This window comes from Heptranchias perlo, chromosome 3, assembly GCF_035084215.1.
Source record: "Heptranchias perlo isolate sHepPer1 chromosome 3, sHepPer1.hap1, whole genome shotgun sequence".
Lineage (NCBI taxonomy): Eukaryota > Metazoa > Chordata > Chondrichthyes > Hexanchiformes > Hexanchidae > Heptranchias > Heptranchias perlo.
Genome location: NC_090327.1, coordinates 119,001,810 through 119,025,337, shown reverse-complemented (window position 1 = coordinate 119,025,337; position 23,528 = coordinate 119,001,810). Strand labels below are relative to the sequence as shown.

The window sequence follows — 23,528 nt, the reverse complement described above, 5'->3', positions numbered from 1 at the left end:
AAACTGTAATCGAACAATGGGCAGCCTTTAAAGAGGAGATGATTCGGGTACAGTCTAGGTACATTCCCACGAGGGGGAAAGGTAGGGCAACCAAAGCCAGAGCTCCCTGGATGTCGAAAGAGATAGAGAGTAAGATGAAGCAGAAAAAGGGGGCGTATGACAGATGTCACATTGATAATACAAGTGAGAACCAGGCTGAATATAGAAAGTACAGAGGAGAAGTGAAAAAATAAATAAGAGAGGCAAAGAGAGATTGAGAATAGACTGGCAGCTAACATAAAAGGGAATCCAAAAGTCTTCGATAGACATATAAATAGTAAACAAGTGGTAAGAGGAGGGGTGGGGCCGATTCGGGACCAAAAAGGCGATCTACGCATGGAGGCAGAGGGCATGGCTGAGGTACTAAACGAGTGCTTTGCATCTGTCTTTACCAAGGAAGAAGATGCTGACAAAGCCATAATAAAACAGGAGGTGGCTGAGATACTGGATGGGGTGAAAATTCATAGAGGAGGTACTAGAAAGGCTGGCTATGCATAAAGTAAATAAGCCATCCTGCCGGATGGGATTCATCCTAGGTTGTTGAGGGAAGTAAGGGTGGAAATTGCGGAGGTACTGGCCATAATCTTCCAATCCTCCTTTGATATGGGGGTGGTGTCAGAGGACTGGAGAATTGCAAATGTTACACCCTTGTTCAAAAAAGGTTGTAAGGATAAACCCGGCAACTGCAGGCCAGTCAGTTTAACCTCAGTGGTGGGAAAGCTTTTAGAAACAATAATCCGGGACAAAATTAATAGTCACTTGGACAAGTGTGGATTAATAAAGGAAAGCCAGCACGGATTTGTTAAAGGCAAATCATGTTTAACTAACTTGATTGAGTTTGTTGATGAGGTAACAGAGAGGGTTGATGAGGGCAATACGGTTCATGTCTACATGGACTTTCAGAAGATGTTTGATAAAGTGCCGCATAATAGGCTTGTCAGCAAAATTGAAGCCCATGGAATAAAAGGGGCAGTGGCAGCATGGATATGAAATTGGCTAAGTGACAGGAAACAGAGAGTAGTGGGGAACGGTTGTTTTTCGGACTGGATGCAGGTGTAAGGTGGTGTTCCCCAGGGGTTGGTACTAGGACTGCTGCTTTTTTTCGATTTATATTAATAACTTGTACTTGGGTATACAGAGCACAATTTCAAAATTTGCAGATGACACAAAACTTGGAAGTGTAGTAAACAGTGAGGAGGATAGTGATAGACTTCAAGAGGACTTAGACAGGCTGGTGTAATGGGCAGACACATGGCAGATGAAATTTAATGCTGAGAAGTGTTACATTTTGGCAGGAAGAACGAGGAGAGGCAATATAAACTAAATGGTTCAATTCTAAAGGGGGTGGAGAAACAGAGAGACCTGGGGGTATATGAGCACAAATCTTTGAAGGTGGTAGGACAGGTTGAGAAAGCGGTTAAAATGGAGGCATTGAGTACAAAAACAAGGAAGTTATGTTGAACCTTTATAAAACACTGGTTCGACCACAACTGGAGTATTGTGTCCAATTCTAGGCACCGCACTTCAGGAAGCATGTAAAGGCGCTAGAGAGGGTGCAGGAAAAATTTACTAGAACGGTTCCAGGGCTGAGGGACTTCAGTTATATGGATAAACTGGAGAAGCTGTGGTTGTTCTCCTTAGAGCAGAGAAGGTTGAGAGGAGATTTGATAGAAGTGTTCAAAATCATGACAGGTTTAGATAGAGTAAATAAAGAGAAACTGTTCCCATTGGCGGAAGGGTCGAGAATCAGAGGACACAGATTTAAGGTGATTGGCAAAAAAACCAAAGGCAACGTGAGGAAAAACTTTTTTATGCAGCGAGTAGGTGTAATCTGGATAGGGTGGTAGATGCAGATTCAATCGTGGCTTTCAAAAAGGAATTGAATAAATATTTGAAGGGGAAGAATTTGCAGAGCTGGTGAATGGGACTAACTGTATTGCTCTTACAAAGAGCCGGCACAGGCTCGATGGGCCGTATGGCCTCCTTCTGTGCTGTAACCATTCTGTGATTCTATAGCCTGTTGCTCATCGAATCATCCGAAAGTTATGGCACAAAGGAGGCCATTCGGCCCATCATATCCGTGCCGGCCAAAAACGAGCTATCCAGCTTAATCCCGCTTTCCAGCACTTGGTCCGTAGCCCTGTAGGTCACGGCACTTCAAGTGCACATCCAAGTACTTTTTAAATGAGTTGAGGGTTTCTGCCTCTACCACCTTTTCAGGCAGTGAATTCCAGACCCCCACCACCCTCTGGGTGACAAAATTTCTCCTTAGCTCCCCTCTAATCCTTCTTCCAATTACTTTAAATCTATGCCCCCTGGTCACTAACCCTTCTGCTAAAGGAAGTAGGTGCCCCCATCCACTCTATCTAGTCCCGTCATAATTTTATATATCTCAATTAAATCTCCCCTCAGCCTCCTTTGTTCCAAAGAAAACAACCCCAGCCTATCCGATCTTTTCTCAGAGCTAAAATTCTCCAGCCCTGGCAACAGCCTCATAAATCTCCTCTGTACCCTCTCTAGTGCAATCACATCTTTCCTGTAATGTGGTGACCAGAACTGTACGCAGTACTCAAGTTGTGGCCTAACTAGTGTCTTAAACAGTTCTAGCATAACCTCCCCGCTCTTATATTCTGTGCCTTGGCTAATAAAGGAAAGTATCCCGTATGCCTTTTTAACCACTTTATCTACCTGTCCAGCTATCTTCAGGGATCTATGGACATGCACTCCGGGGTCCCTTTGTTCTTCTACACCTCTCAGTATCCTCCCATTTATTGTGTACTACCTTGCCTTGTTTGCCCTCCCCAAATGCATTACCTCACACTTCTCTGGATTGAATTCTATTTGCCACTTTTCTGCCCACCTGACCAGTCCATTAATATCTTCCTGCAGTCTACAGCTTTCCTCCTCACTATCAACTACACTGCCAATTTTTGTATCATCTGCAAACTTCTTGATCAAGCTCCCACATTCAAGTCCAAATCATTAATACATACCACAAAAAGCAAGGGACCTTGTACTGAGACTTACGGGACCCCACTGGAAACAGCCTTCTAGTCGCACAAACACCCGTCAACCATTACCCTTTGCTTCCTGCCACTGAGCCAATTTTGGATCCACCTAGCCTCTTTCCCTTGGATCCCATAGGCTTTTACTTTTTTGACTAGTCTGCTATATGGGACCTTGTCAAAAGCCTTGCTAAAATCCATGTAGGCTACATGAAACGCGTTGCCCTCATTGACTCTCCTTGTTACCGCCTCAAAAAATTCAATCAAGTTAGCCGGACATGACCTTCCCTTAACAAATCCATGCTGACTGTCCTTCATTAACCCGTGCCTCTCTAAATGACGATTTATGCTGTCCCTCAGAATTGATTCCAATAATTTGCCCACCACCGAGGTTCGACTGACTGGCCTGTAATTACTCGGTCTATCTCTTTCTCCCTTTTTAAACAATGGTATAAAGTTAGCAGTCCTCCAGTCCCCCGCACCACACCTGTAGCCAGGGAGGATTGGAAAATGATGGTCAGAGCCTCCACTATTTCCTCCCTTGCTTCTTTTAGCAGCCTGGGATACATTTCATTCACATAAGGTTGTTGTGATGGAAAGTTCATGCTCTTCCTCCCCCACCTTTGCTAACACTTTGCTATGAAGACAGTACTTTAATATGTTGGTGTGAATTTGAATGTGAAAATTAACTTGCTGCACTGTTTGTCAAAATATCTTCAGTTTTGTGGGAGGCTCTGGAATTATCTAAAGGGATTGACAGTTCAGCTCATCCAAAGGAAACGATTTTCAGCAAAATGTCACGGCCCAGTGGATGGGAAGTTAACCACATTTTTACGATATCTTGTTAACTGACAGCACGTACCCGCCCAACTCATCGGAAACTGCAATACCCAGGAAACCCAACAACTAGGAGTTAGGGTGGTGCCTAAAAAACAGAAGCTCAGTGTTTCATGGGCTGCTTGTTGCACATTCTCCACTCCCAAGAGTACAGCTCACAGGTACATAATTAAATTCAGCTATTAGATTCGAGGGCTATCGTCTCCCTGAATTTACATAGTAGTATCATGTTACAATATAATACTATTACACAGTGGCTAAATTTAATGGTGAAAGTGTGTAATACTTGTGTCTATAACATTTAATGGCTTTTGCCATAGTGTTGAACCTATACATAGTTCACTATCAGGAAAGACTGAACGGACTGGAGCTCTTTTCTCTAGAAATGTAGGATTGCATGCAAAATGGTGGTACAATATCTGCCAAGTATTTGCTAAAAGAGAGCAAATATTCAGCAAGGACTTGAGGGTAATTGAGGATTTGTTTCTTCAGGTTTCACTTAAATGTAGGATTGCATGCAAAATGGTGATGCAATATCTGCCAAGTATTTGCTAAAAGAGAGCAAATATTCAGCAAGGACTTGAGGGACGGCCTTTGAACAGTGAATAGACTGAAGACCGACTGTGTATCCTCCAAAAAAGTTTACCAGTTATGTGGAGTGCGTGTGTTTTGAGCGAATCCACCTGCTGTGATTCTGTACTATTAAAATGTAAACAACAACAACTTGCATTTATATAGCGCCTTTTACACAGTAAAATATCCCAAGGCGCTTCATAGGAATGTTATCAAACAAAATTTGAGAGGTGACCTGAAAGAGGTATTTAAAGTTATGAAGGCGTTGATAGGATAGAGATGATGTTTCTACTTGTGGGGGTGTCCAAAATTAGTGGTCATAAATATAAGATTGTCACTAACAAATCCAATAAGAAATTCAGGAGAAACCTCTTTACCCAGAGAATGGTTAGAAAGTGGAACTCGCTACCATGTGGAGTAGTTGAGGTGAATAGCATAGATGCCTTTAAGAGGAAGCTAGATAATTACATGAGAGAGAAGGGAATAGAAAGCTATGCTGATAGGGTTCGATGAAGAGGGGTTGGGAGGAGGCTCGTGTGGCGCATAAACACTGGCATAGAACAGTTGGACCGAATGGCTTGTTTCTGTGCTGTAAATTCTATGTAAATCTTCTCTTTTGCCCTCCTTAAGATTATTGACTCCCTGCTGGGAGATGTGTAGTCACCAGGCCCGCTCCAGTACTTTGCTCAAGTGGCAACTCCTAATGTGAGCCATGGCACTGATGGACTATTGAACCGTGGGGAGCATCGCAGCCGAGTCTGATCCTTGCCTCCCTAGAGAGAGAGAGAGAGGGAGGGAGGGTTAATGCTTCAGGTGGGTAATGCTTCAGGTGGGTGACCCTTCGGTTCTGACAAAGGGTCATCAACCTGAGACGTTAACCCGACTGCCCTCTCTCCACAGACGCTGCCCAACCAGCTGAGTGTTTCCAGCATTTTCCGTTTTTTTTAAAATTTGATTGGCGTATTTTTCTTTCTGATCCAAACCTTGCTTGATGTTCATGCTTGCGCAGTTCCAGCAGGGGTGGCTGGGAAGCAGCCAGCTGCTGCTGCTCTGGTTTGTCTTCGTGATTCTGACACACCAATGCCAATTCTCGAGGCTCCACCGCTGGCTTAGCTGAGATCAGTATACTTGGCCACAGACCAGGGATTGAACCTCAGGCTCGGCTACTCGCTGGAATAAACTTACTGAGAACCATCTGGGAGCCAGCGATCTTCTTTCTAAGAAAAGATGACAGGATTTGTTTCTTCAGGTTTCACTTAAATGTAGGATTGCATGCAAAATGGTGATGCACTATCTGCCAAGTAGTTGCCAAAAGAGAGCAAATATTCAGCAAGGACTTGAGGGTAGTTGAGGGACAGCCTTTGAATAGACTGCATACCCACTGTATATCCTCCAAAAAAGTTCACCGGTTATATGGAGTGCGTGTGCTTTGAGTGAATCCCCTTGCTTTGATTCTGTTCTATTAAAATGTAAACAACAACAACTTGCATTTATTTAGTGCCTTTGACACAGTAAAATGTCCCAAGGCGTTTCATAGGAACGTTATGAAACAAAATTTGACACCGAACCACATAAGGAGTTTTAGGACCGGTGACCTAAAACTTGGTTAGAGAGGTAGGTTTTAAGGAGTATCTTAAAGGAGAAGAGGTTTAGGGAGGGAATTCCAGAGCTTAAGGCCTAGATGGCTGAAGGCACGGCTGCCAGAGGTGGAGCGATGAAAATCGGGGATGTGCAAGAGGCCAGAATTGCAGGTTCCCAATGTAGGGGTGTTTTTTATACCTACGCTCAAGCAAACAAACAAATGTTATTATGATCTTGAACTGTTTTTTCGAGATAACAAACACAGTATGTTGACTCAAATAATAGTGACTTATAGATGAGCTATGAGTCGACATTGAAACTAATAGATTAAAATAGAGATTAAAATAAATGCAAATGCTGGAAATGAGAAATGGAAACAAAATGCACAGCAAGTTTTGTTCAGGATCAGAAAGAAAACATTTCAGGTTGTCAAAACCCTCAACCCTTCGTTCCCTTTCCAATGCCAGCTGACTTGCTGTGCTTCTGCAATTTCATGTTTTTCTAACAGATTAAAATGCTGGCAGTTATGTGAACATTTTTTGGGCTTCATGAAGTGCCACAGGATTAATGGATGCGTTGCATTGTTTGGAATTTGAACAATCTCTGAGTTATAAATCTTTCTTCGGTTGTTGTCTGGCCAGTTACCGAACTCCTAATCCACAATTAAGTTGTGTATTGGTATGAAATCCTGAAGTAAAATTTATATTTTGATCAACATTGTGCTTGGCCATAGAGAAGTAGGACGTTGGTTTGAGCGGATGCTTGACCACGGGTCCCTAACCTCAATTGAAAGTGGAGGCGATTTGATTCCCCGTAAGAGCAGCGATAGTGTTGGGCGTTGGCCAAGTCTCGTTCACACTTCAGCCCCTGTGCTCGCTGACCTACATTGGCTCCCCGTCCGGCAACACCTCAATTTTAAAATTCTCATCCTTGTTTTCAAATTCCTCCATGGCCTCACCCCTGCCTAGCTCTGTAACCTCCTCCAGCCCTACAACCCTCCGAGATCTCTGCGTTCCTCCAATTCTGGCCTCTTGTGCAGCCCCGATTTCCATCACTCCACCATTGGTGGCAATGCCTTCAGCTGCCTAGACCCTAAGCTCTGGAATTCCCTCCCTAAACCTCTCTGCCTTTCTCTCCTTTTAAGATGTTTCTTAAAACCTACCTCTTTGACCAAGCTTTTAGTCATCTGTCCTAATATCTCTATGTGGTTTAGTATCAGATTTTGTCTGAACATGCTCCTTGGGACTTTGTAAGTTGCAAGTTGTTGTTGTTGGCAGTTGAGTCATTCTGATGGAGGCCAGCTTAGAACGCTGTCGGCAGAGTCTGTGTGCAGGTCACTTGGCTGTCCTCTCAGCTGCAGAATGCTGTGTAACACGAGGGGAAAAAGACAAGGGGGCAAATATGTCTTGTAATAATTACAACAATCATATTGGCACAGTTAAATGCTATTTGTGATTAGCTTACAAAGTAATATATGTGATAAGTTCTTCGATCCCATTGGAGGGACTCTGCCTTTAATTGACAACTAAAAGCCGTGCTGTACGTTTGTTTTAGAAACATAGGGCGTTTTAATAAAATTATACATTGGCCTTGTATTTTCTCCAATTTATGATTTATTCATAATGGTTGTAGTAACCACTCAAATGAACAGTTTGCATGCTCAGGTAATCTCTGAATTCAAGTTATTCCACTCTCCAGTGCATCAGCGAGCATGCAGTATGTCCTATACACCCGTGGTGTAGGATTCTAGTAAAGATTTCCTCCACCCGTACAGTTCACCAGTCCAGTGTAACATTTGCCACACGAGCCAAATGGAACGTTTTGGGCAATCAACTTTGATGAATGCATTTTACTTACTTTTCATGTGAGCCCAACCAAACTGACAGTCATTTTTCAGATAAAATGATCCTTGGTTCTAGTTTTAATTATTTGTGCTCGAGTCATCAAGTCCTGATTATGAGAGAGGTGATTCTATGATGTATAATTAACCAAAATTATAAATTACATTAAAATACCTGAGGAATAAAATGTAGCCCAAATCAGATATTGGTTCTTAATTCACATGGCTGCTATAATGAAGAAAGAACAGAAATCTTCATAATTTTCCACTAATGAGATATGCTGCCCTTAAGTTGTTACATGTCTGTGCCTTTTCATTCGACCATTTTAGGACGGTTTGCTTTCCCACATAACATGGGGTATAGAATCTTACAGCACAGAAGGAGGCCATTCGGCCCATCGTGCCTGTGCCGGCTCTTTGAAAGAGCTATCCAATTAGACCCACTCCGCTCTTTCCCCACAGCAAATGTTTCCTTTTCAAGTATTTATCCTATTCCCTTTTGAACGTTACTATTGAATCTGCTTCCACCACCCTTTCAGGCAGAGCGTTCCAGATCATAACAACTCGCTGCGTAAAAAAATTTTTCATCTCCCCTCTGGTTCTTTTGCCAGTTACCTTAAATCTGTGTCCTCTGGTTACTGGCCCTTCTGCCAGAATCTCATTACGGCTCTAGTGGTCGGGGAGCAGCAGGTTTGATTGCATCTATCTTGGAAGCTCTTTCTTCAACCCACGCTTCACTGATTGCTCTCCCATCATTCCTTCCATTCTCTTTTCCCCTTTTGCAAACATTAAATCAGTCATCTCTCCAGGTGTCAGCCGTGGCTCAGTGGTAGCACATTGTGGGTTCAAGTCCCATTCCCGAGACTTGAGCACATAATACAAGCTGACACTTTCAGTGCAGTACTGAGGGATTGCGGCACTTTTGGGGCTGCTGTCTTTCGGATGAGACGTTAAACCGAGGCCCCGACTGCCCTCTCGGGTGGACGTGAAAGATCCCATGACACTATTTCAAAGACAAGCAGGAGAGTTCTCCCCGGTGACCTGGCCAATATTTATCCTTCAACCAACATCACTAAAAACAAATGATCTGGTCATTAACACATCTGCTGTTTGTGGGAGCTTACTGTGCGCAAATTGGCTGCTGCGTTTCCCTACAATTACAACAGTGATTACATGTCAAAAAGTACTTCATTGGCTGTAAAGCACTTTCGGATGTCCTGAGGATGTGAAAGGCGCTATAGAAATGCAAGTTCGTTCGTTCTTTCCAGAGGCTGTTCATGTGCCTCCTTTTCCCACGGAGCTATACAACTTATTCTGTCTCATTTGCTGAGTTGTTTTGCCACCATTATTGGTGGGTGTTCAGCCTGGTCCCTATCTGCCCCTTACACACTTACTATTCATGAATGTGCAGGTTCCCTTGCTCTTAACTTGGATGCTTGTCTGGACTAGTTGAGGTTGGTTAGTAATCGATTTGATCTCACTCTGAATTTTTTTACAGGTTGAAATTTATAAAGATAGATAGTAAAAAAAAAACAAATTATGCACACGAGTACAAAAAAAGTCCTTCTAAATGTTTCTTGATATTCCACCACTAGTTTCCTGCCCCCTGGAGTCTGTGGCAGGAGCCATATTTGCTAAAGATGATTTAAGGAAAGGGAATAAAATGGAAGTATTTGTTTGCTGGTTGTTTAAATGCATGTCGAATCTGAATCCTGGCAGACATACAGTCCTCTGACAGTCATGATTGCCCCGCTTGGATCCCCAGTGGTTTGGTGGGAGGAATGAGTCCCAAGATGGGCAGGCTGGCGCGTGGGCATTTCTCTGATCCCTGGCAGTGTTGGCGGTTCAAGGCTGTGTTAGGTATGTGTTTGATCCTTGCCTCCTGGTGGGCACATGTTTCTTTCCCCTGCCTGTCAGTTGGTGGAGCCTGTGCTTTATTCCCAGTGAGGAAGGAAACAACAATGCTGCAAGATGAGATGCAATCTGTATATTGGACCCCAGCTTTCATTTTTCAAGTTGCTTGAATCCTACTTCCCTCCCATTAGAAGAAAAAATGGTTATTGTATCCGTTATTGGTAACTTGCAACCTTTAGATTGAAAAAAATAATTTAGTCAAGGGTCAAAACAAATTATTTCTAGACATTTCTGCTTTGGCAGAGTTGAGCTTAATTGTGGATGGGCATGCCTGGCTGTAAAAGGATCAATTTTAATGGGTGCCTATTTAACATTAGGGTCACCACACGGTAATTGTGACAATTCGTCTGCTTACCCAGACCAAAATAGATGTCCCGCAACTGGCTCAGGCAGTATTCCACGGTGTTGCCCACCCTTTGGATCTGCTGTTTGGATCTTACTTGTCTATTCCTGCTACACTTGTGTTTCTCAATATAAAAATTCAGCTCAGTAAAAGGCTTCCGAGATCATCCTTCTCCAAGTCAGAGTTTTGAGGTAATAATCCATACAATTGAATGCTGTTTAACCTCCCGACGATACAACATTCTGTTCAAGCCAGCTTACTGTTCAGTAAAGTAATGATCTTTTTGGAAAATAGCTGCCTATAATGTTAGAAATCTGGCAGTGTTTTACTTGTCAAACTGTTTTCTGTTTCCATTGCAACTCTTCTCACTTCTGATGCTGGTTTGCAGGTCAGCAGTTCTAGTTGTGTTCTAGTCTGTGATTTTTATCTCTGGGTTCCCAAGAACTGACATCTGCAGCCAAGTTAAAACGCACTCTGCATCAAAGCTGTTTCTTGAGGGATTGGAACTCCCCTGGCATCTGATTAGGGCTGTTTCGGTTTGCATGGGAATGGGAGGCCAGTGAAGAAAGGGCTTCTGTTCTCCTCCAGCACAAATGTAACTTTCTTTATCAGCTGGGGAAAGGAAGTAATAAGCAATCTCCTCTACTGCTTCTCCTAGCCCCACTTGAAAGCTTTTATCGCAGTGACCAGTTATGGGAACCAAGTGGGTGAAAGGTGCCTGCACCTACCGGCAAATCAAAATTAAAGGCCATGTTTCTTTGCCCTTTGGGCCCATCCTAGTGCTCAGTTTCTTTGAAACCGCCGTCTTCTCTGGCTTGAAGACACAGCTGGACAGGGCGGGCTGATTGATTGTGACAAATGTTTGACTTCTCCGCAAGATTTGGTCATTACAACTTTGGTGCCAGTGCTACCTGGTGATTATCATCACCATTCCAGGGAGATGCACTTAAGATATTCAGGCATGTTTCGGGGGTGGGGGGGGGGGGGGAAATCAAGGGTCAGAGCTGGACCCAGAGTTCAGCTGCAGGACAACAGCTGGTGCTTGTGCCCCCATGTGGGCCATTACTGGAGGATCACCTCTGTGGTAGTGTAACATTGATCTAGTCAGGAAATTATATTGAAAACATCACCGCAACTGAACATGGCTTCAGAAATTGATTTCCAAAAACGATAACACTAACGTGAATTTATAAAAGCTTTTGCTATCCTAGGTATCTGTATACAGCTAATATGAGTTGGAATAGAACGTAAAAAAAAATACAAGCTCTTTCTCTGCACAGGGAAGGAAACAATTATAGAAAGAATAATACGGTGGTAGTTAAGGACCCGTGATTTGAATAATAGAATGTTTACTTGAGTGTTTTTGAAAAAGAACTCATTACGTCTTTGTTAATCTGATTAGGAATGAAGAGAGGCATGACTTCTCTCTCACTCGAAACTGGTATTAAAAATTGGCATTGGTTATACAGGAAGTAGACTGTGCATATTCAGTTTAAAAAAAAGTCCATGGAACTACTAGTAAAGTAGTACTTCTGTTATATAACCTATTTTAATTGTGCCAAAGCTGAATGGCTACAATTGGAGCAGGAATTTGCAAGAAGTGATTAACTCGTACTTAAACACACTAACATAGAATAAAAGAACACAAACGTGTCTCGCACTGTACCAGTTCCGGTTTTATTAGGAAATGCGAAAAATCGAAAAGCGAACATCTGCTTTAAGGGGCAGCACCAAGGAGTAAAAGTACAAGTGGGTGATTACACAAGCTCAACCCGCCATGCTCTTCAGTGCCCATCAGAAGGCCAGGCACTTAAGCACATGGAACTTGTGTACCTCCTGGTTACAGCTAAAGACCAAGATTGGTTGGGGCTTGTCTGCAGCTCACTGACCTACCTTTTCGACCAGGAAATGGTGCAAGGCCCAAGGAGGAAGCTAAAGAGGGGGAAGAAATTAAAAAGTAGCTGAGTGAGTAAATGCACCATGTGGTGTGGTATTGAATCATGCAGATCAAGGAGATTCCTGGTCTTTACGGCAGGGCATATCTGGTGAAAACATGATTAGGCTCAAGAAGGAACAAACTCAGGACGTCCCAAAGCGCTTTACAGCCAAATAAGTACTTTTTTGAAGTGCAGTCACTATTGTAATGTAGGGAAACTTGGCAGCCAATTTGCACACAGCAAGGTCCCAGTAACAACAATGAGATAAATAACCTGATAATCTGTTTTAGTGATGTTGGTTGAGGGGTAAATATTAGCCAGGACACCAGGGAGAAGACCCCTGTTTTCCTTCGAATAGTGCCGTGGGATCTTTGCGTTCACCTGAGAGGGCAGACGGAGCCTCGGTTTAACGTCTCGTCGGAAAGATGACACCTCCCGACAGTGCAGCACTCCCTCAGTACTGCACTGTTAGTGTCATCCTGGATTTTGTGCTCAAGTCCCTGGAGTGTGACTTGAACCCACAAGAGGAGAGAGTGCCACCCACAAAGCCATGGCTGCCACCTAATTGTGATGCCCCTATTGGTTCTTTCAATGAGATACTGGAGTGCATAGGACAGAAATCTACTACAAGTCTCCTCTTCAGGAGAGAGGGGCAAAGGCAGAATATTGGAGAGGAAAAATTGGAAATAAAGAGCAACAAGTTCAGATCCAAAAACGGGCAAAAGTACAAATGAGCGAAGTTTTTCAGTGATCGTTATAGAAAATATTAAATCTCACATCATTCAGTTAACTTTTTTTTCCTCCTCTCTCTTGATTGATCTATTTGTCCCAAACAACACTTTTTTTAAAAGAACAAATAATTGATTCAAGTGAGCGGTCAGAACTCTGCGCAGTAATTGATGTAAAGAAGCATTTCAGATTCTACAATGTCAGGAGAATAACTTGAGCTTCTACCTCGTGATGGCAGTTTATTGTCATTTGAGAGAACTCGATCAGGATTGCTGCTGTGGTGAACAGAGTTCATGGATACTTACCGAAGGACTTTGGGGGGGGGGGGGAAAGGGTGACACATGGCTTATTAAGTACAAAGAATGACATAGAATGTACAGCACAGAAACGGCCATTGGGCCCAACAGGCCTATGCCAGTGTTTATGCTGCACATGAATCTCCTCCCACCCCTCTTCATCTCACCCTATCAACATATCCTTCTACTCCTTTCTCCCTCATGAGTTTATCTATCTTCCCCTTAAATGCATCTATGCTAGTCGCCTCAACTACTCCTTGTGGTAGCGAGTTCCACATTCTAACCACTCTCTGTGTGAAGAAGTTTTTCCTAAATTCCCTATTGGATTTGTTAGTGACTATCTTATATTCATGGCCCCTAGTTCTGGGGTGTCCCGCAACTAGCAACATCTTCTCTACAACTACCCTATCACACCCTTTCATAATCATAATTGCATTTTAAACCAAGAAATGGGCAGTTTTCATGCCAAGAGGTATTTAGTTGTGATGTTACTGTAGGACATTATGTGGTGTTAAGATAGTTTAAGGACCAGGCAGCTTCAAGGTTGCACCAACTTTAAATTGAGATTAGTCACTTTTATATTAAAAAAATGCCTTATATTTTTTATATATTACATTTTTACTCATTGAGTCCCATAAGAGCTTGTAATTAATGAGCAATTACTAATTTCTGCTGAAAATTGTGAAGTGTTTCTCTCCTTTCTCTGAGGTGGTCTGTGGTCCCAGTGATGATGGCCAAGCTGTGTGCTAAGACTGAGCAGCGATGGTCGATCAAAGCTGACTGATAGAAACGTAGAAAATAGGAGCAGGAGTAGGCCATTTGGCCCTTTGAGCCTGCTCCGCCGTTCAATATGATCATGGCTGATCCTCTATATCAGTACTATATTCCCGCTCTCTCCCCATACCCCTTGATGCCTTTTGTGTCGAGAAATCTATCTAGCTCCTTCTTAAATATATTCAGTGACTTGGCTTCCACAGCCTTCTGTGGTAGAGAATTCTACAGGTTCACCACCCTCTGAGTGAAGAAATTTCTCCTCATCTCAGTCCTAAATGTCCTACCCTGTATCCTGAGAATGTGACCCCTCATTCTGGACCCCCCCAGCCAGAGGAAACATCCTCCCTGCATCCAGTCTGTCTAGCCCTGTCAGAATTTTATATGTTTCAATGAGATCCCCTCTCATTCTTCTAAAGTCGAGTGAATACAGGCCAAGTCAACCCAATCTCTCCTCATACGACGGTCCTGCCATCCCAGGAATCAGCCTGGTGAACCTTTATTGCACTCCCTCTATGGCAAGTATATCCTTTCTTAGGTAAGGAGACCAAAACTGCACACACTACTCCAGATGTGGTCTCACCAAGGCCCTGTATAACTGCAGTGAGACATCCTTGCTCCTGTACTCAAATCCTCTTGCAATGAAGGCCAACATACCATTTGGCTTCCTAACTGCTTGCTGCACCTGCATATTTGCTTTCAGTGACTGGTGTACAAGGACACCCAGGTCCCTTTGTACATCAACATTCCCCAATCTATCACCATTGAAATAATACTCTGTCTTTCTGATTTTCCTTCTGAAGTGGATAACTTCACATTTATCCACTTTATACTGCATCTGCCATGTATTTGCCCACTCACTCAACTTGTCTAAATCGCATTGAAGCCTCTTTGCATCCTCCTCACAACTCACAATCCCACCTAGTTTTGTGTCGTCAGCAAACTTGGAAATATTACATTGGTTCCCTCATCCAAATCATTGATATATATTGTGAATAGCTGGGGCCCAAGCACTGATCCCTGCGGTACCCCACTAGTTACTGCCTGCCACCCCAAAAATGACCCATTTATTCCTACTGTCTGTTAACCAATTTTCAATCCATGCCAGTATATTACACCAATCCCACGTGCTTTAACCGACAGGAGATGGTTGGTCTAATTTTCTGTTTACACAGCAGCTGATTGTTCTATCTTTTTGCAGCATTAGCAGCCTCTCAACAGCACTGTGGTGCGAATTACATTTTCCGCCGCTGCGAATTACATTTTGCCCTGGTGCAAATTAACACAGTTTTTGGCCATGTACACAGTGCAGTGTTGCTCGATTGAACCTCTTGCTCTGCAGTAGGATGGATTTGTCTTGTTTTTTAAAAAATCTTTGGCTTGAGAGGACTGACAGGTCCTTTCAGGATAGGCCCACCCAATCGTGGTGTATGGCAGGTGAGTGTAGTATAGTGTATTGCAGAAATGCCCACTGAATGGAGTTTGCAGTTTTGCTGCAGTCCCAGGACTTATTTTGCTCTCCGATCATGAATGAAAGACACTGTGAACGCTGAGATTGGCTCTTTGTTTAGCCTTTCAGTCAACAAAATATAGAATCTTACAGGACAGAAGGAGGCTATTCGGCCCACTGTGCCTGTGCCGGCTCTTTGAAAGAGTTATTCAATTAGTCCCACTCCCTCACTCTTTCCCCGTAGCCCTGCACATTTTTCCTTTTCAAATATATATCCAATTTCCTTTTGAAAGATACTATTGAATCTGCTTTCCTTTCAGGCAGTGCATTCCAGATCGTAACAACTCGCTGCGTGAAAAAAATTATTCTCCACTCCCCCCTGGTTCTTTTGACACTTACTTTAAATCTGTGTCCTCTGGTTACCGACCCTCCTGCCAGTGGATACAGTTTCTCCCTATCTACTCTCAAAACTCCTCATCATCTTTACCACCTCTATTAAATCTCCCCTTAACCTTCCATGTTCTAAGGAGAACAATCTCAGCTTCTCCAGTCTCTCCACAAAACTCCAAGCATTTTGATTATTTTGCACTTCCCTTCCAGATCTTCAGCCCCTGTGTTCAGAAAGTTGAGCTAGCAATTTCAGAGTATGCAGATTTGATTGTTTTATTCCAGGATTTGTAGTCTCTGTTTGATGACCTCCGGGCTCGACAAAATGTTGGAGTCAGGAGTTACCATCTGTGGGTCGCCAGCATATTCCTCAGCACTGTAGTTTTGCTGTGTGTGAAAATGTTACAATGTGCCCCCGTACACAGAGCCAGATTAAGAAATCTTGGGACCCTGAGTACCACGAACATTCGGAGCCTCTCCTCACCCCAGCAATGGCAAGTGGCAGTATTTATATTGCAACGAACCTGCTGACTGCCCCTCCTGACATTAAAAGCTAGAACAGTGTCCTGGCAAATATTTATCCCTCAACAACATCACTAAAACAGATTATCCGGTCATTATTACCTTGGTGTGCACAGATTGGCTGCCGTGTTTCCTACACTACAACAGTGAATACACTTCAAAAGTACTTCATTGGCTGTGATGTGCTTTGGGAAGTCTTGAGGTCGTGAAAGGCGCTATAGAAATGCAAGTTCTTTCTTTCGTTCATGCCCCAGGTCACCGGTTGGCCCCTTTCTACTCTCGCCATAGACCCCCGGGCACCCTCGCCATAGACCCCCGGGCACCCTCGCCATAGACCCCCGGGCACCCTCGCCATAGACCCCCGGGCACCCTCGCCATAGACCCCCGGGCACCCTCGCCATAGACCCCCTGCACAGGCCCGTGCGTTATTCACCCCTACCTGTAAAACCAAAAAAATCATTTCTGCTGTGGAGATTTAGTGCATTGAAACACCACAAATCGATTCGGGTTCAGTCCCTCGCTCTGCTGAATTGACTATCTTCGTTCTGTGGGGAGGTGCTGAGCATCGACGAAGCTGTCGGAAATGAGATCGACTCATCTCCACAAACGGCCACTACTCATTCAATACCTGACGCGTGGTTAACACTGGCACTGAAATCGGTCTGAGAGCAGCTCATCAGCCTAGGCAGTGTATGGCCAAGAAGGGAACAGCGAGGGGAACAGTTGGCAGCGGGTAAGATACATGCTGCATTAGAAAGGCACATGTACCTTTGCGTGTGTGTCACAGGGAGTCGAGACCAAGTGTAGTCTTCAGGTGAAGCAGGGTTCGAGGCGGAGGTAATTGTACCAGTACGAGCAGATACAATTCAGTCCCCATATTAAAATCATCTATTCTCTGCTTATTTTTGTATTTCCATTATAAACTCCTACATCCACATTTCTAATGGAAACTGCTTGTAGGGGGAGGGTGTGATTACAACCGTACCAAGTTTACATAGGCAGATCCCATTATAAATGTCAACTAAGAAATTTATAACAGGTTTGATAGAAAGTGCGCACAGACATGAAAATTTTTAATTATCTAAAAGTATAGATATTGGGATTCAGGTGATGTTTATAAATTGCTTCAGCTTGAGCTCGTAAATTGTAATGCACCCTTCCAAATGAGTCAGATTTCAGATGTAGTTTAGAGCATTGGCACTCTCATCTTCTGGTTGCAAATTGAATACTTGGCAATCATGCAACTATGGTATAACTGAGTACCTGTGAAATAAAATATTTTCTGTTTTAAATTAGCTCTGAGTGATGTGCGGTGAAATTTTTCCAACTTCAAGATGTGTTTGTAAAAGTCAAGTCTCGCTGCAGTGGAACAGCTTAACCTTGTTATCTGCAGATAGAGAGCTTTCTTGCCCATCTTTAATTAAAAATACAAAAAAATGCATGTAAATTCTGGGATTCTTCCAGTAATTGTATTGAAGCAAAATAAATGACAAAATACATCTTTTTAAAAAGTGAAAATTCTTTGAAAATATACTGCTGAATTAAGTGGTTTTATTACAGTATTAAATTATTAAGTGCCAGAGAAATTATTGAAAAATTGTCTTTTTGGAAGAGGGAGTAGCATTATACCTTGAAGACAACCTTTACAATCCATCCATCTCCAGCCAAGGAATCATAGAATCTTACAGCACAGAAGGAGGCCGTTCGGCCCATCGTGCCTGTGCCAGCTCCTTATAAGAGCTATCCAATTAGTCTCACTCCTCTGCTCTTTCCCCATAGCCCTGCAAATTTTTCAAGTATTTATCCAATTCCCTTCTGAAAGTTTTTATTGAATCTGCTTCCCTTTCAGGCAGTGCATTCCAGATCGTCATCTTGCTGCGTAAGAAAAAATTTCTCCTCGTCTCCCCTCTGGTTCTTTTGCTAATTATCTTAACTCTGTGTCCTCTGGCTACCGACCCTCCTGCCAGTGGGAACAGTTTCTTATTTACTCTCTCTCAAATAAGGAGAGACGTATCGATTCTGTGAGGCGGAGGTAAACTGTGAATTTAGCAGGGAAAGTTGTGGGCAGTTGTCAGTATTTTTAACCCTGAGGGGAAACCCCTCTGAGAACTGATGATGCTCGTGCAATGCAGATAACCTTCGAGTAGACACCTCAACTGCTCAAGCTCCCAAGTACTCCCATAAAAGAAAGGGCTTGTCTCAGTTAAAACAAAAGGCAACGTCACCGCTAAGTTTTACTTCATTGCAATATGAGTCATTAACCATTGATCCCTCGAATGTCCTTACTGGGGTTCACACTAGTTTTCAATCCACTTACAGCTGCACCAGAGCAATTTTCTGTAAAGTTATATACTTTTTTTTAATTCACTGCTGCGTCGCTGGCAAGGCCAGCATTTATTGCCCATTCCTAGAATCATAGAATCATAGAAGTTACAACATGGAAACAGGCCCTTCGGCCCAACATGTCCATGTCGCCCAGTTTATACCACTAAGCTAGTCCCAATTGCCTGCACTTGGCCCATATCCCTCTATACCCATCTTACCCATGTAACTGTCCAAATGCTTTTTAAAAGACAAAATTGTACCCGCCTCTGCTACTGCCTCTGGCAGCTCGTTCCTAGTTGCCCGCCTTCTTATTTAACCGCTGCAGATAGAGGTTTGATACAACCGAGTGTCTTGCTAGGCCACTTCAGAGGGCATTTAAGAGACAACAGTGTTGGTGTGGGACTGGAGTCACATATAGGCCAGACCTGGTAAGGACGGCAGGTTTCCTTCCCCAAAGGACATTAGTGAATCTTTGAAAGAATGCATGGAAAAAGAAAAATGTAGAGGACCACAGAATTTTTTTTTTAAAAAAAACAATGCATCTTGAATAAACTATTTTTAAAAAAGGGGGACGCAAAAGGCACTGGTTTCTGTGAACAGTTGAACATTTTTAATACACTTGGTCATCTTTCTGCACCTCAGGAGTTGTGATGTGCCAGTTGTAAAAATGCATCTTTCACGTACTGGATGTAAATACAGGGAGAGAAGAGACACAGATGTTTCCAAAGATTTTATTTTTCTCTCAATTTTGTTTTAATAATGCAATTCATGTTTATTATTAAATAGCATTACTGAGAGCTTTTTAAACTGCTCATTCTGTCATTCTCTGGCAAAAAAAGAAATCTCTTAACACAAATGTCAAATATCTATGTCAACATAGACATTTAATACCAAAGGATTAAGTTTAGGAGCGCAGCCAAGATTTTTTTTTGAAATTGACGGCAGAACAAGCCTGCTGGCTGAATCCCATTCAATTTTTTCTTTTTTTTTTGTTACTGCCCCTCCAGTGCTTTCCCAAGCTTCAGAACTTTGAGTGAGCTCGGAGATTTGAATGCCTGCGATTTTGGGGACAGCCATCTTAACAGCGTTAAACCCAATGGCAACTTTAGGCAGTCGGAGCGTGATCGAGGCGGCTGATAGTGTCACTTCAATTGTCCGAAGAACAGCCAGACTTCAGAAATTTAATTAAAAATCCACTCGTGTGGTCCATGGTGCTTAACATTCGAGTACAATTTGGAATTAAATTTGATGACACATTGATGGATGGAAAGTGCTTCAAACAAAGTGATGAGTTTCAGTGAACCCATAGCCTTTCCTTTATCTCTATTCCTGCTTCTGTTCAGTGGGCCGGTCGGACTATGTCAGAATGAGTGCAAATTGTTGGATGATTGCCATTACAAGTGTCAAAGTGTTCCTCCTCACCTTATTATCAGAATAGATGTACTATTTTAGGAATGAACATTAACCTTGGGGGCCCCCCATTAAATACCTCCTTTCTCAAGTGGATATAAACCAGTTACTTGGAAGTTATGAGTGCGAAGCGAAGCCACATTTATGCTCAAGTTTGTTGGAAAGTGTTGTGTTGAGAAGATGTCAAGTCTCTTGGGTTCAAGTAAACTCTCTCCAGTTTAATTGTCTTTTTGAAAGGTGCATTAGAAAGTCATTTCAGCAGCCAGATCTGAATGATTTGGGGAGGGGTGAGGGGTTAATGGCTCGACGCCATGAACTCAAAGCAGTGCCAGTCTGGGACTATACCTAATCCTTCTCTGTTGACTTCTAGCTTGCAGGTCGTGGTAAAAAGGAGACCAAAAACTCGCTAAAGGTCGTGGAAGATATGCTGGAAGCTTTGCAGATCACGCAGTCATGAAGCCATTCCAACAGTCTGGATCAACCACAACCGAACCTGCTGTTTCAGTGCGCTCTTGGGAACTCTATCTCCACTACCCTTTGTTTCTCTCTTTCCCCCGTCAGTGATGCAAACTTGGCTGAAGAACTTGATTTTGTGAACTTAATTAGAAGTTCGACTGTTTGCGGGGCTGATATTTCACATCAGTGACAATTAAATGATATTCAGAAGCGATTTAACAATTAATGACTGGCAGCAGCTTGTAATGTTTGAGACGTCATTAAAAGAAATATTTTAAAATTCTATGAAAAAGCACATTGACCGAGTAAAGTAAATGTTTCACCAGTTGACGTTGAGCTCCAAGTGATCTTTCAGTCACGGGACCTCTCTCGTTGAAAGAATTGGCCTGAACTCACCATTACAGGTGAGAGGACGGCTATTCCCGAGTCTGCGAATGTAGCTGTGAGAACTTTGCAAGTTGTGTTTTATGTTACACTAGGATTTGCTCAGACTGTAGTGGCGTAAATCCAAGGCAGCAATCGTGGGATAGAGCATTTGTATCACCTCCTGATTCATCTGCTGTGTCACGGCCGGTGCCTAAGTGCAGGAATACCCTTGTGCCAGCCCTAGGTTATGCAGTGCCCTCTGAACCAATGTGTACCATAGATAGTATCATGTCTAGTTAACATGGGTGGCCCTGTTTCCTCCCCAATACTCTGAGCGCAGGGTCGCGTGTCCCTGGCTGGAGAAAATCAGAGCACCTCTGTAACCCAGTCAATGTAAGTGAGTTAAACATAACTCACCCACACCAGCCTTGTAACTGTAACAAAGACGTTAATGCCACTGTTGTGCGTTTATAGATCTGAGTTACATTTTCTGGTTGGTCAGTGCTTGAAAATAAAGACCCTATTTTAACTTTCACACGGGCGCAAACAGGTATCCTAATACACTCCAAAGAGGATACTGGTCAAACAGTTGCTGTTTTTGCCATTTCTGTGTGTTGCAATCGTTCTACAGTAAGCCTTCATTTATGCTCCGTATGCCCACCTTTGTAAGTTGCAATGGGAAGCGATTATAGGTTTGACCTGTTGCAGCAGTAACTTTGCAATCGAGCACCTACGGTCTACCAAAGGAGGATGCTGTACATTTTGAATGGCAAGATTGCTTGTATTTAATTTGAGCTGCATATTTGCAATGGTGAAGTCTGCCATTGCATGAAGCTATTCGTGGCAAGAATTATGACTGGCGCAAGGTGAAATCTCTTTGAAAATTTACAACACTACATATTACTAAATCACAAACAATCATTTAGTCACGTCGCAGAACTAAATGTCCACTTGGCTGCTCCCGGACTTTGTGGTAGTTCAGTCCCGCTGCCACCATCCGATTATCTTGTGATACTTCACTGTCCGCTTTTGTTATTGGATAGGCTTTAAAAGCATTGAGATAAGCAAACTGGTATTGAAATAATGTTTAATTTTTTTCTTTCCCCCCCCCCCCCCCCCCCCCCCCCACAGAGAGGATTCCAAAGCTTGAAAAAGTCTTTTGACACAGTCCTAGTTATAAATAAATAACATTAAAGAAACAGTTAAATAATCCGTTAGAAATGCAAACGTTATATTTGACCAGGTTTCAGTCCATTTTTGAACAGTGCCACTATTAGCCTTCTGTGCTTTTACATCTCTGATGAAGTGACCCAGAGTGTTAGAGCACCACAGGGAATTCCATTAAAACATGCCACTAGCTGACCAACTCTCGAGCCTGTATAACAGCACCATCTAGTGTGCACTGGTTTAATAAACTGCCTGTTTCCATTTATTGTTGAACGTGTTGTCCTTCAGTTAAAAAAGAAAGTTCACTGACCAAAAAAAGACAAGAAAATCGTATTTCGCTGATGCGAGTTAATGGGGTGCGATTAATGGAGAGTCTGTACTAGTTAGTCCAGGGGTAATTGCTTCGAGAACCAGCAGTAAAATGTATCTGTTTTTAACATCTGTCTTGAATGGTGTATTTGTTGAGCAGTCTGAATTGTGCCTAAACTCTTTAAATAGCGCTGAGATCTTGAGATCTCAAGATCTAAGAAATCAGTCTGAGCTTGTGTTTATTCGAATTAAACTGATATTTCTAAAGTGTTTAAATATCTGCTACTAATTGACCCGCTCTGCAGACCTTTCAGCCGTGTGTCTCTCTGATCCTGGTACTTTATGAATTTGCAGTACCAGCAATGCAAGGGATTGTTTTTGCAGTGTTTATGCTGCGCCTACTCACGTAGGACAGTCGCGACGATGGTGGGCAATTGAGGTCATGCTGTCCCCCAGCACAGTTTGTGCAAGCTAAGTCAACTATGTGCGTGCAGAGTCAAGTACAGTACATGCATGGACTGCTGCTCCCAGGCCCCTGACTATCATCAGCTCCTTCCCATTGAGAATAGATGATGGGGCAGTCAGCACCTTACAGTCAGTAGAAATTGAAAAGTGGCTTACTGTACTGCCAAAATTAACAACAACTTGTATTTATATCGCGCCTTTAATGTAGTAAAACGTCCCAAGGCGCTTCATAGGAAAGTAATCAAACAAAAAAAAATTGACACCAAGCCAAAAAAGGTGAACAAAAGCTTGGTCAAAGTGGGAGGTTTTCAGGAGCTTTTTAAAGGAGGAGAGAGGCGGTGAAGTTTCAGGAGAGAATTCCAGAGCTGAGGGCCTAGGCTGTTGAAGGCCTGGATTCAAAAGAAATTGGGGATGCACAGGAGCCCAGAGGTGGAGGAACGCAGAGTTCTTGGAGGGTTGGAAGGCATGGAGAAGGTGACAGAGATAGAGAGGAGCAAGGCCGTGGAGGAATTTCAAAACAAGGATGAGAATTTTAAAATGGAGGCGTTCGGAGGACCAGGAGTCAATGTCGGTCGGCGAGCACAGGGATGATGGGAGAGAGTTGGTAAGGTACGTCCATAGTGTACAGTGTGCATGTTATACGTGGGAGGTTTCGGTAGTGAATGAACTTGTCTGGTGTTTCAAGAAGTCCCAGTGTTGTTAGTGTATACTGCTGTGTCGGTGCCCAGTGGGTTTCCACTTGTGCCACCAGAGCTGTGAAAGTTGTCCTATTGGGGTGGGGTAGACTGTGCTCAAGATGCTGGATG

At 43.1% G+C, this 23,528-nt stretch overlaps 1 protein-coding gene across 2 annotated transcripts in view; it reads left to right on the top strand.

The window, feature by feature from the left end:
* The window catches only part of emc2 (ER membrane protein complex subunit 2), a 92,766-nt gene extending 70,557 nt beyond the window's left edge, over window positions 1-22,209 (top strand). The window contains exons 11-12 of one of the 2 annotated variants that reach the window (XM_067981755.1): window positions 18,074-18,103; window positions 20,330-22,209. In XM_067981755.1, the coding sequence (XP_067837856.1) occupies window positions 18,074-18,103; window positions 20,330-20,416 (117 nt within the window). In that variant the 3' untranslated portion in view covers window positions 20,417-22,209. The remainder of the gene's footprint in view (window positions 1-18,073; window positions 18,104-20,329) is intronic. The other variant, XM_067981759.1, reaches the window with a different exon arrangement.
* Window positions 22,210-23,528: the final 1,319 nt, after the last annotated feature.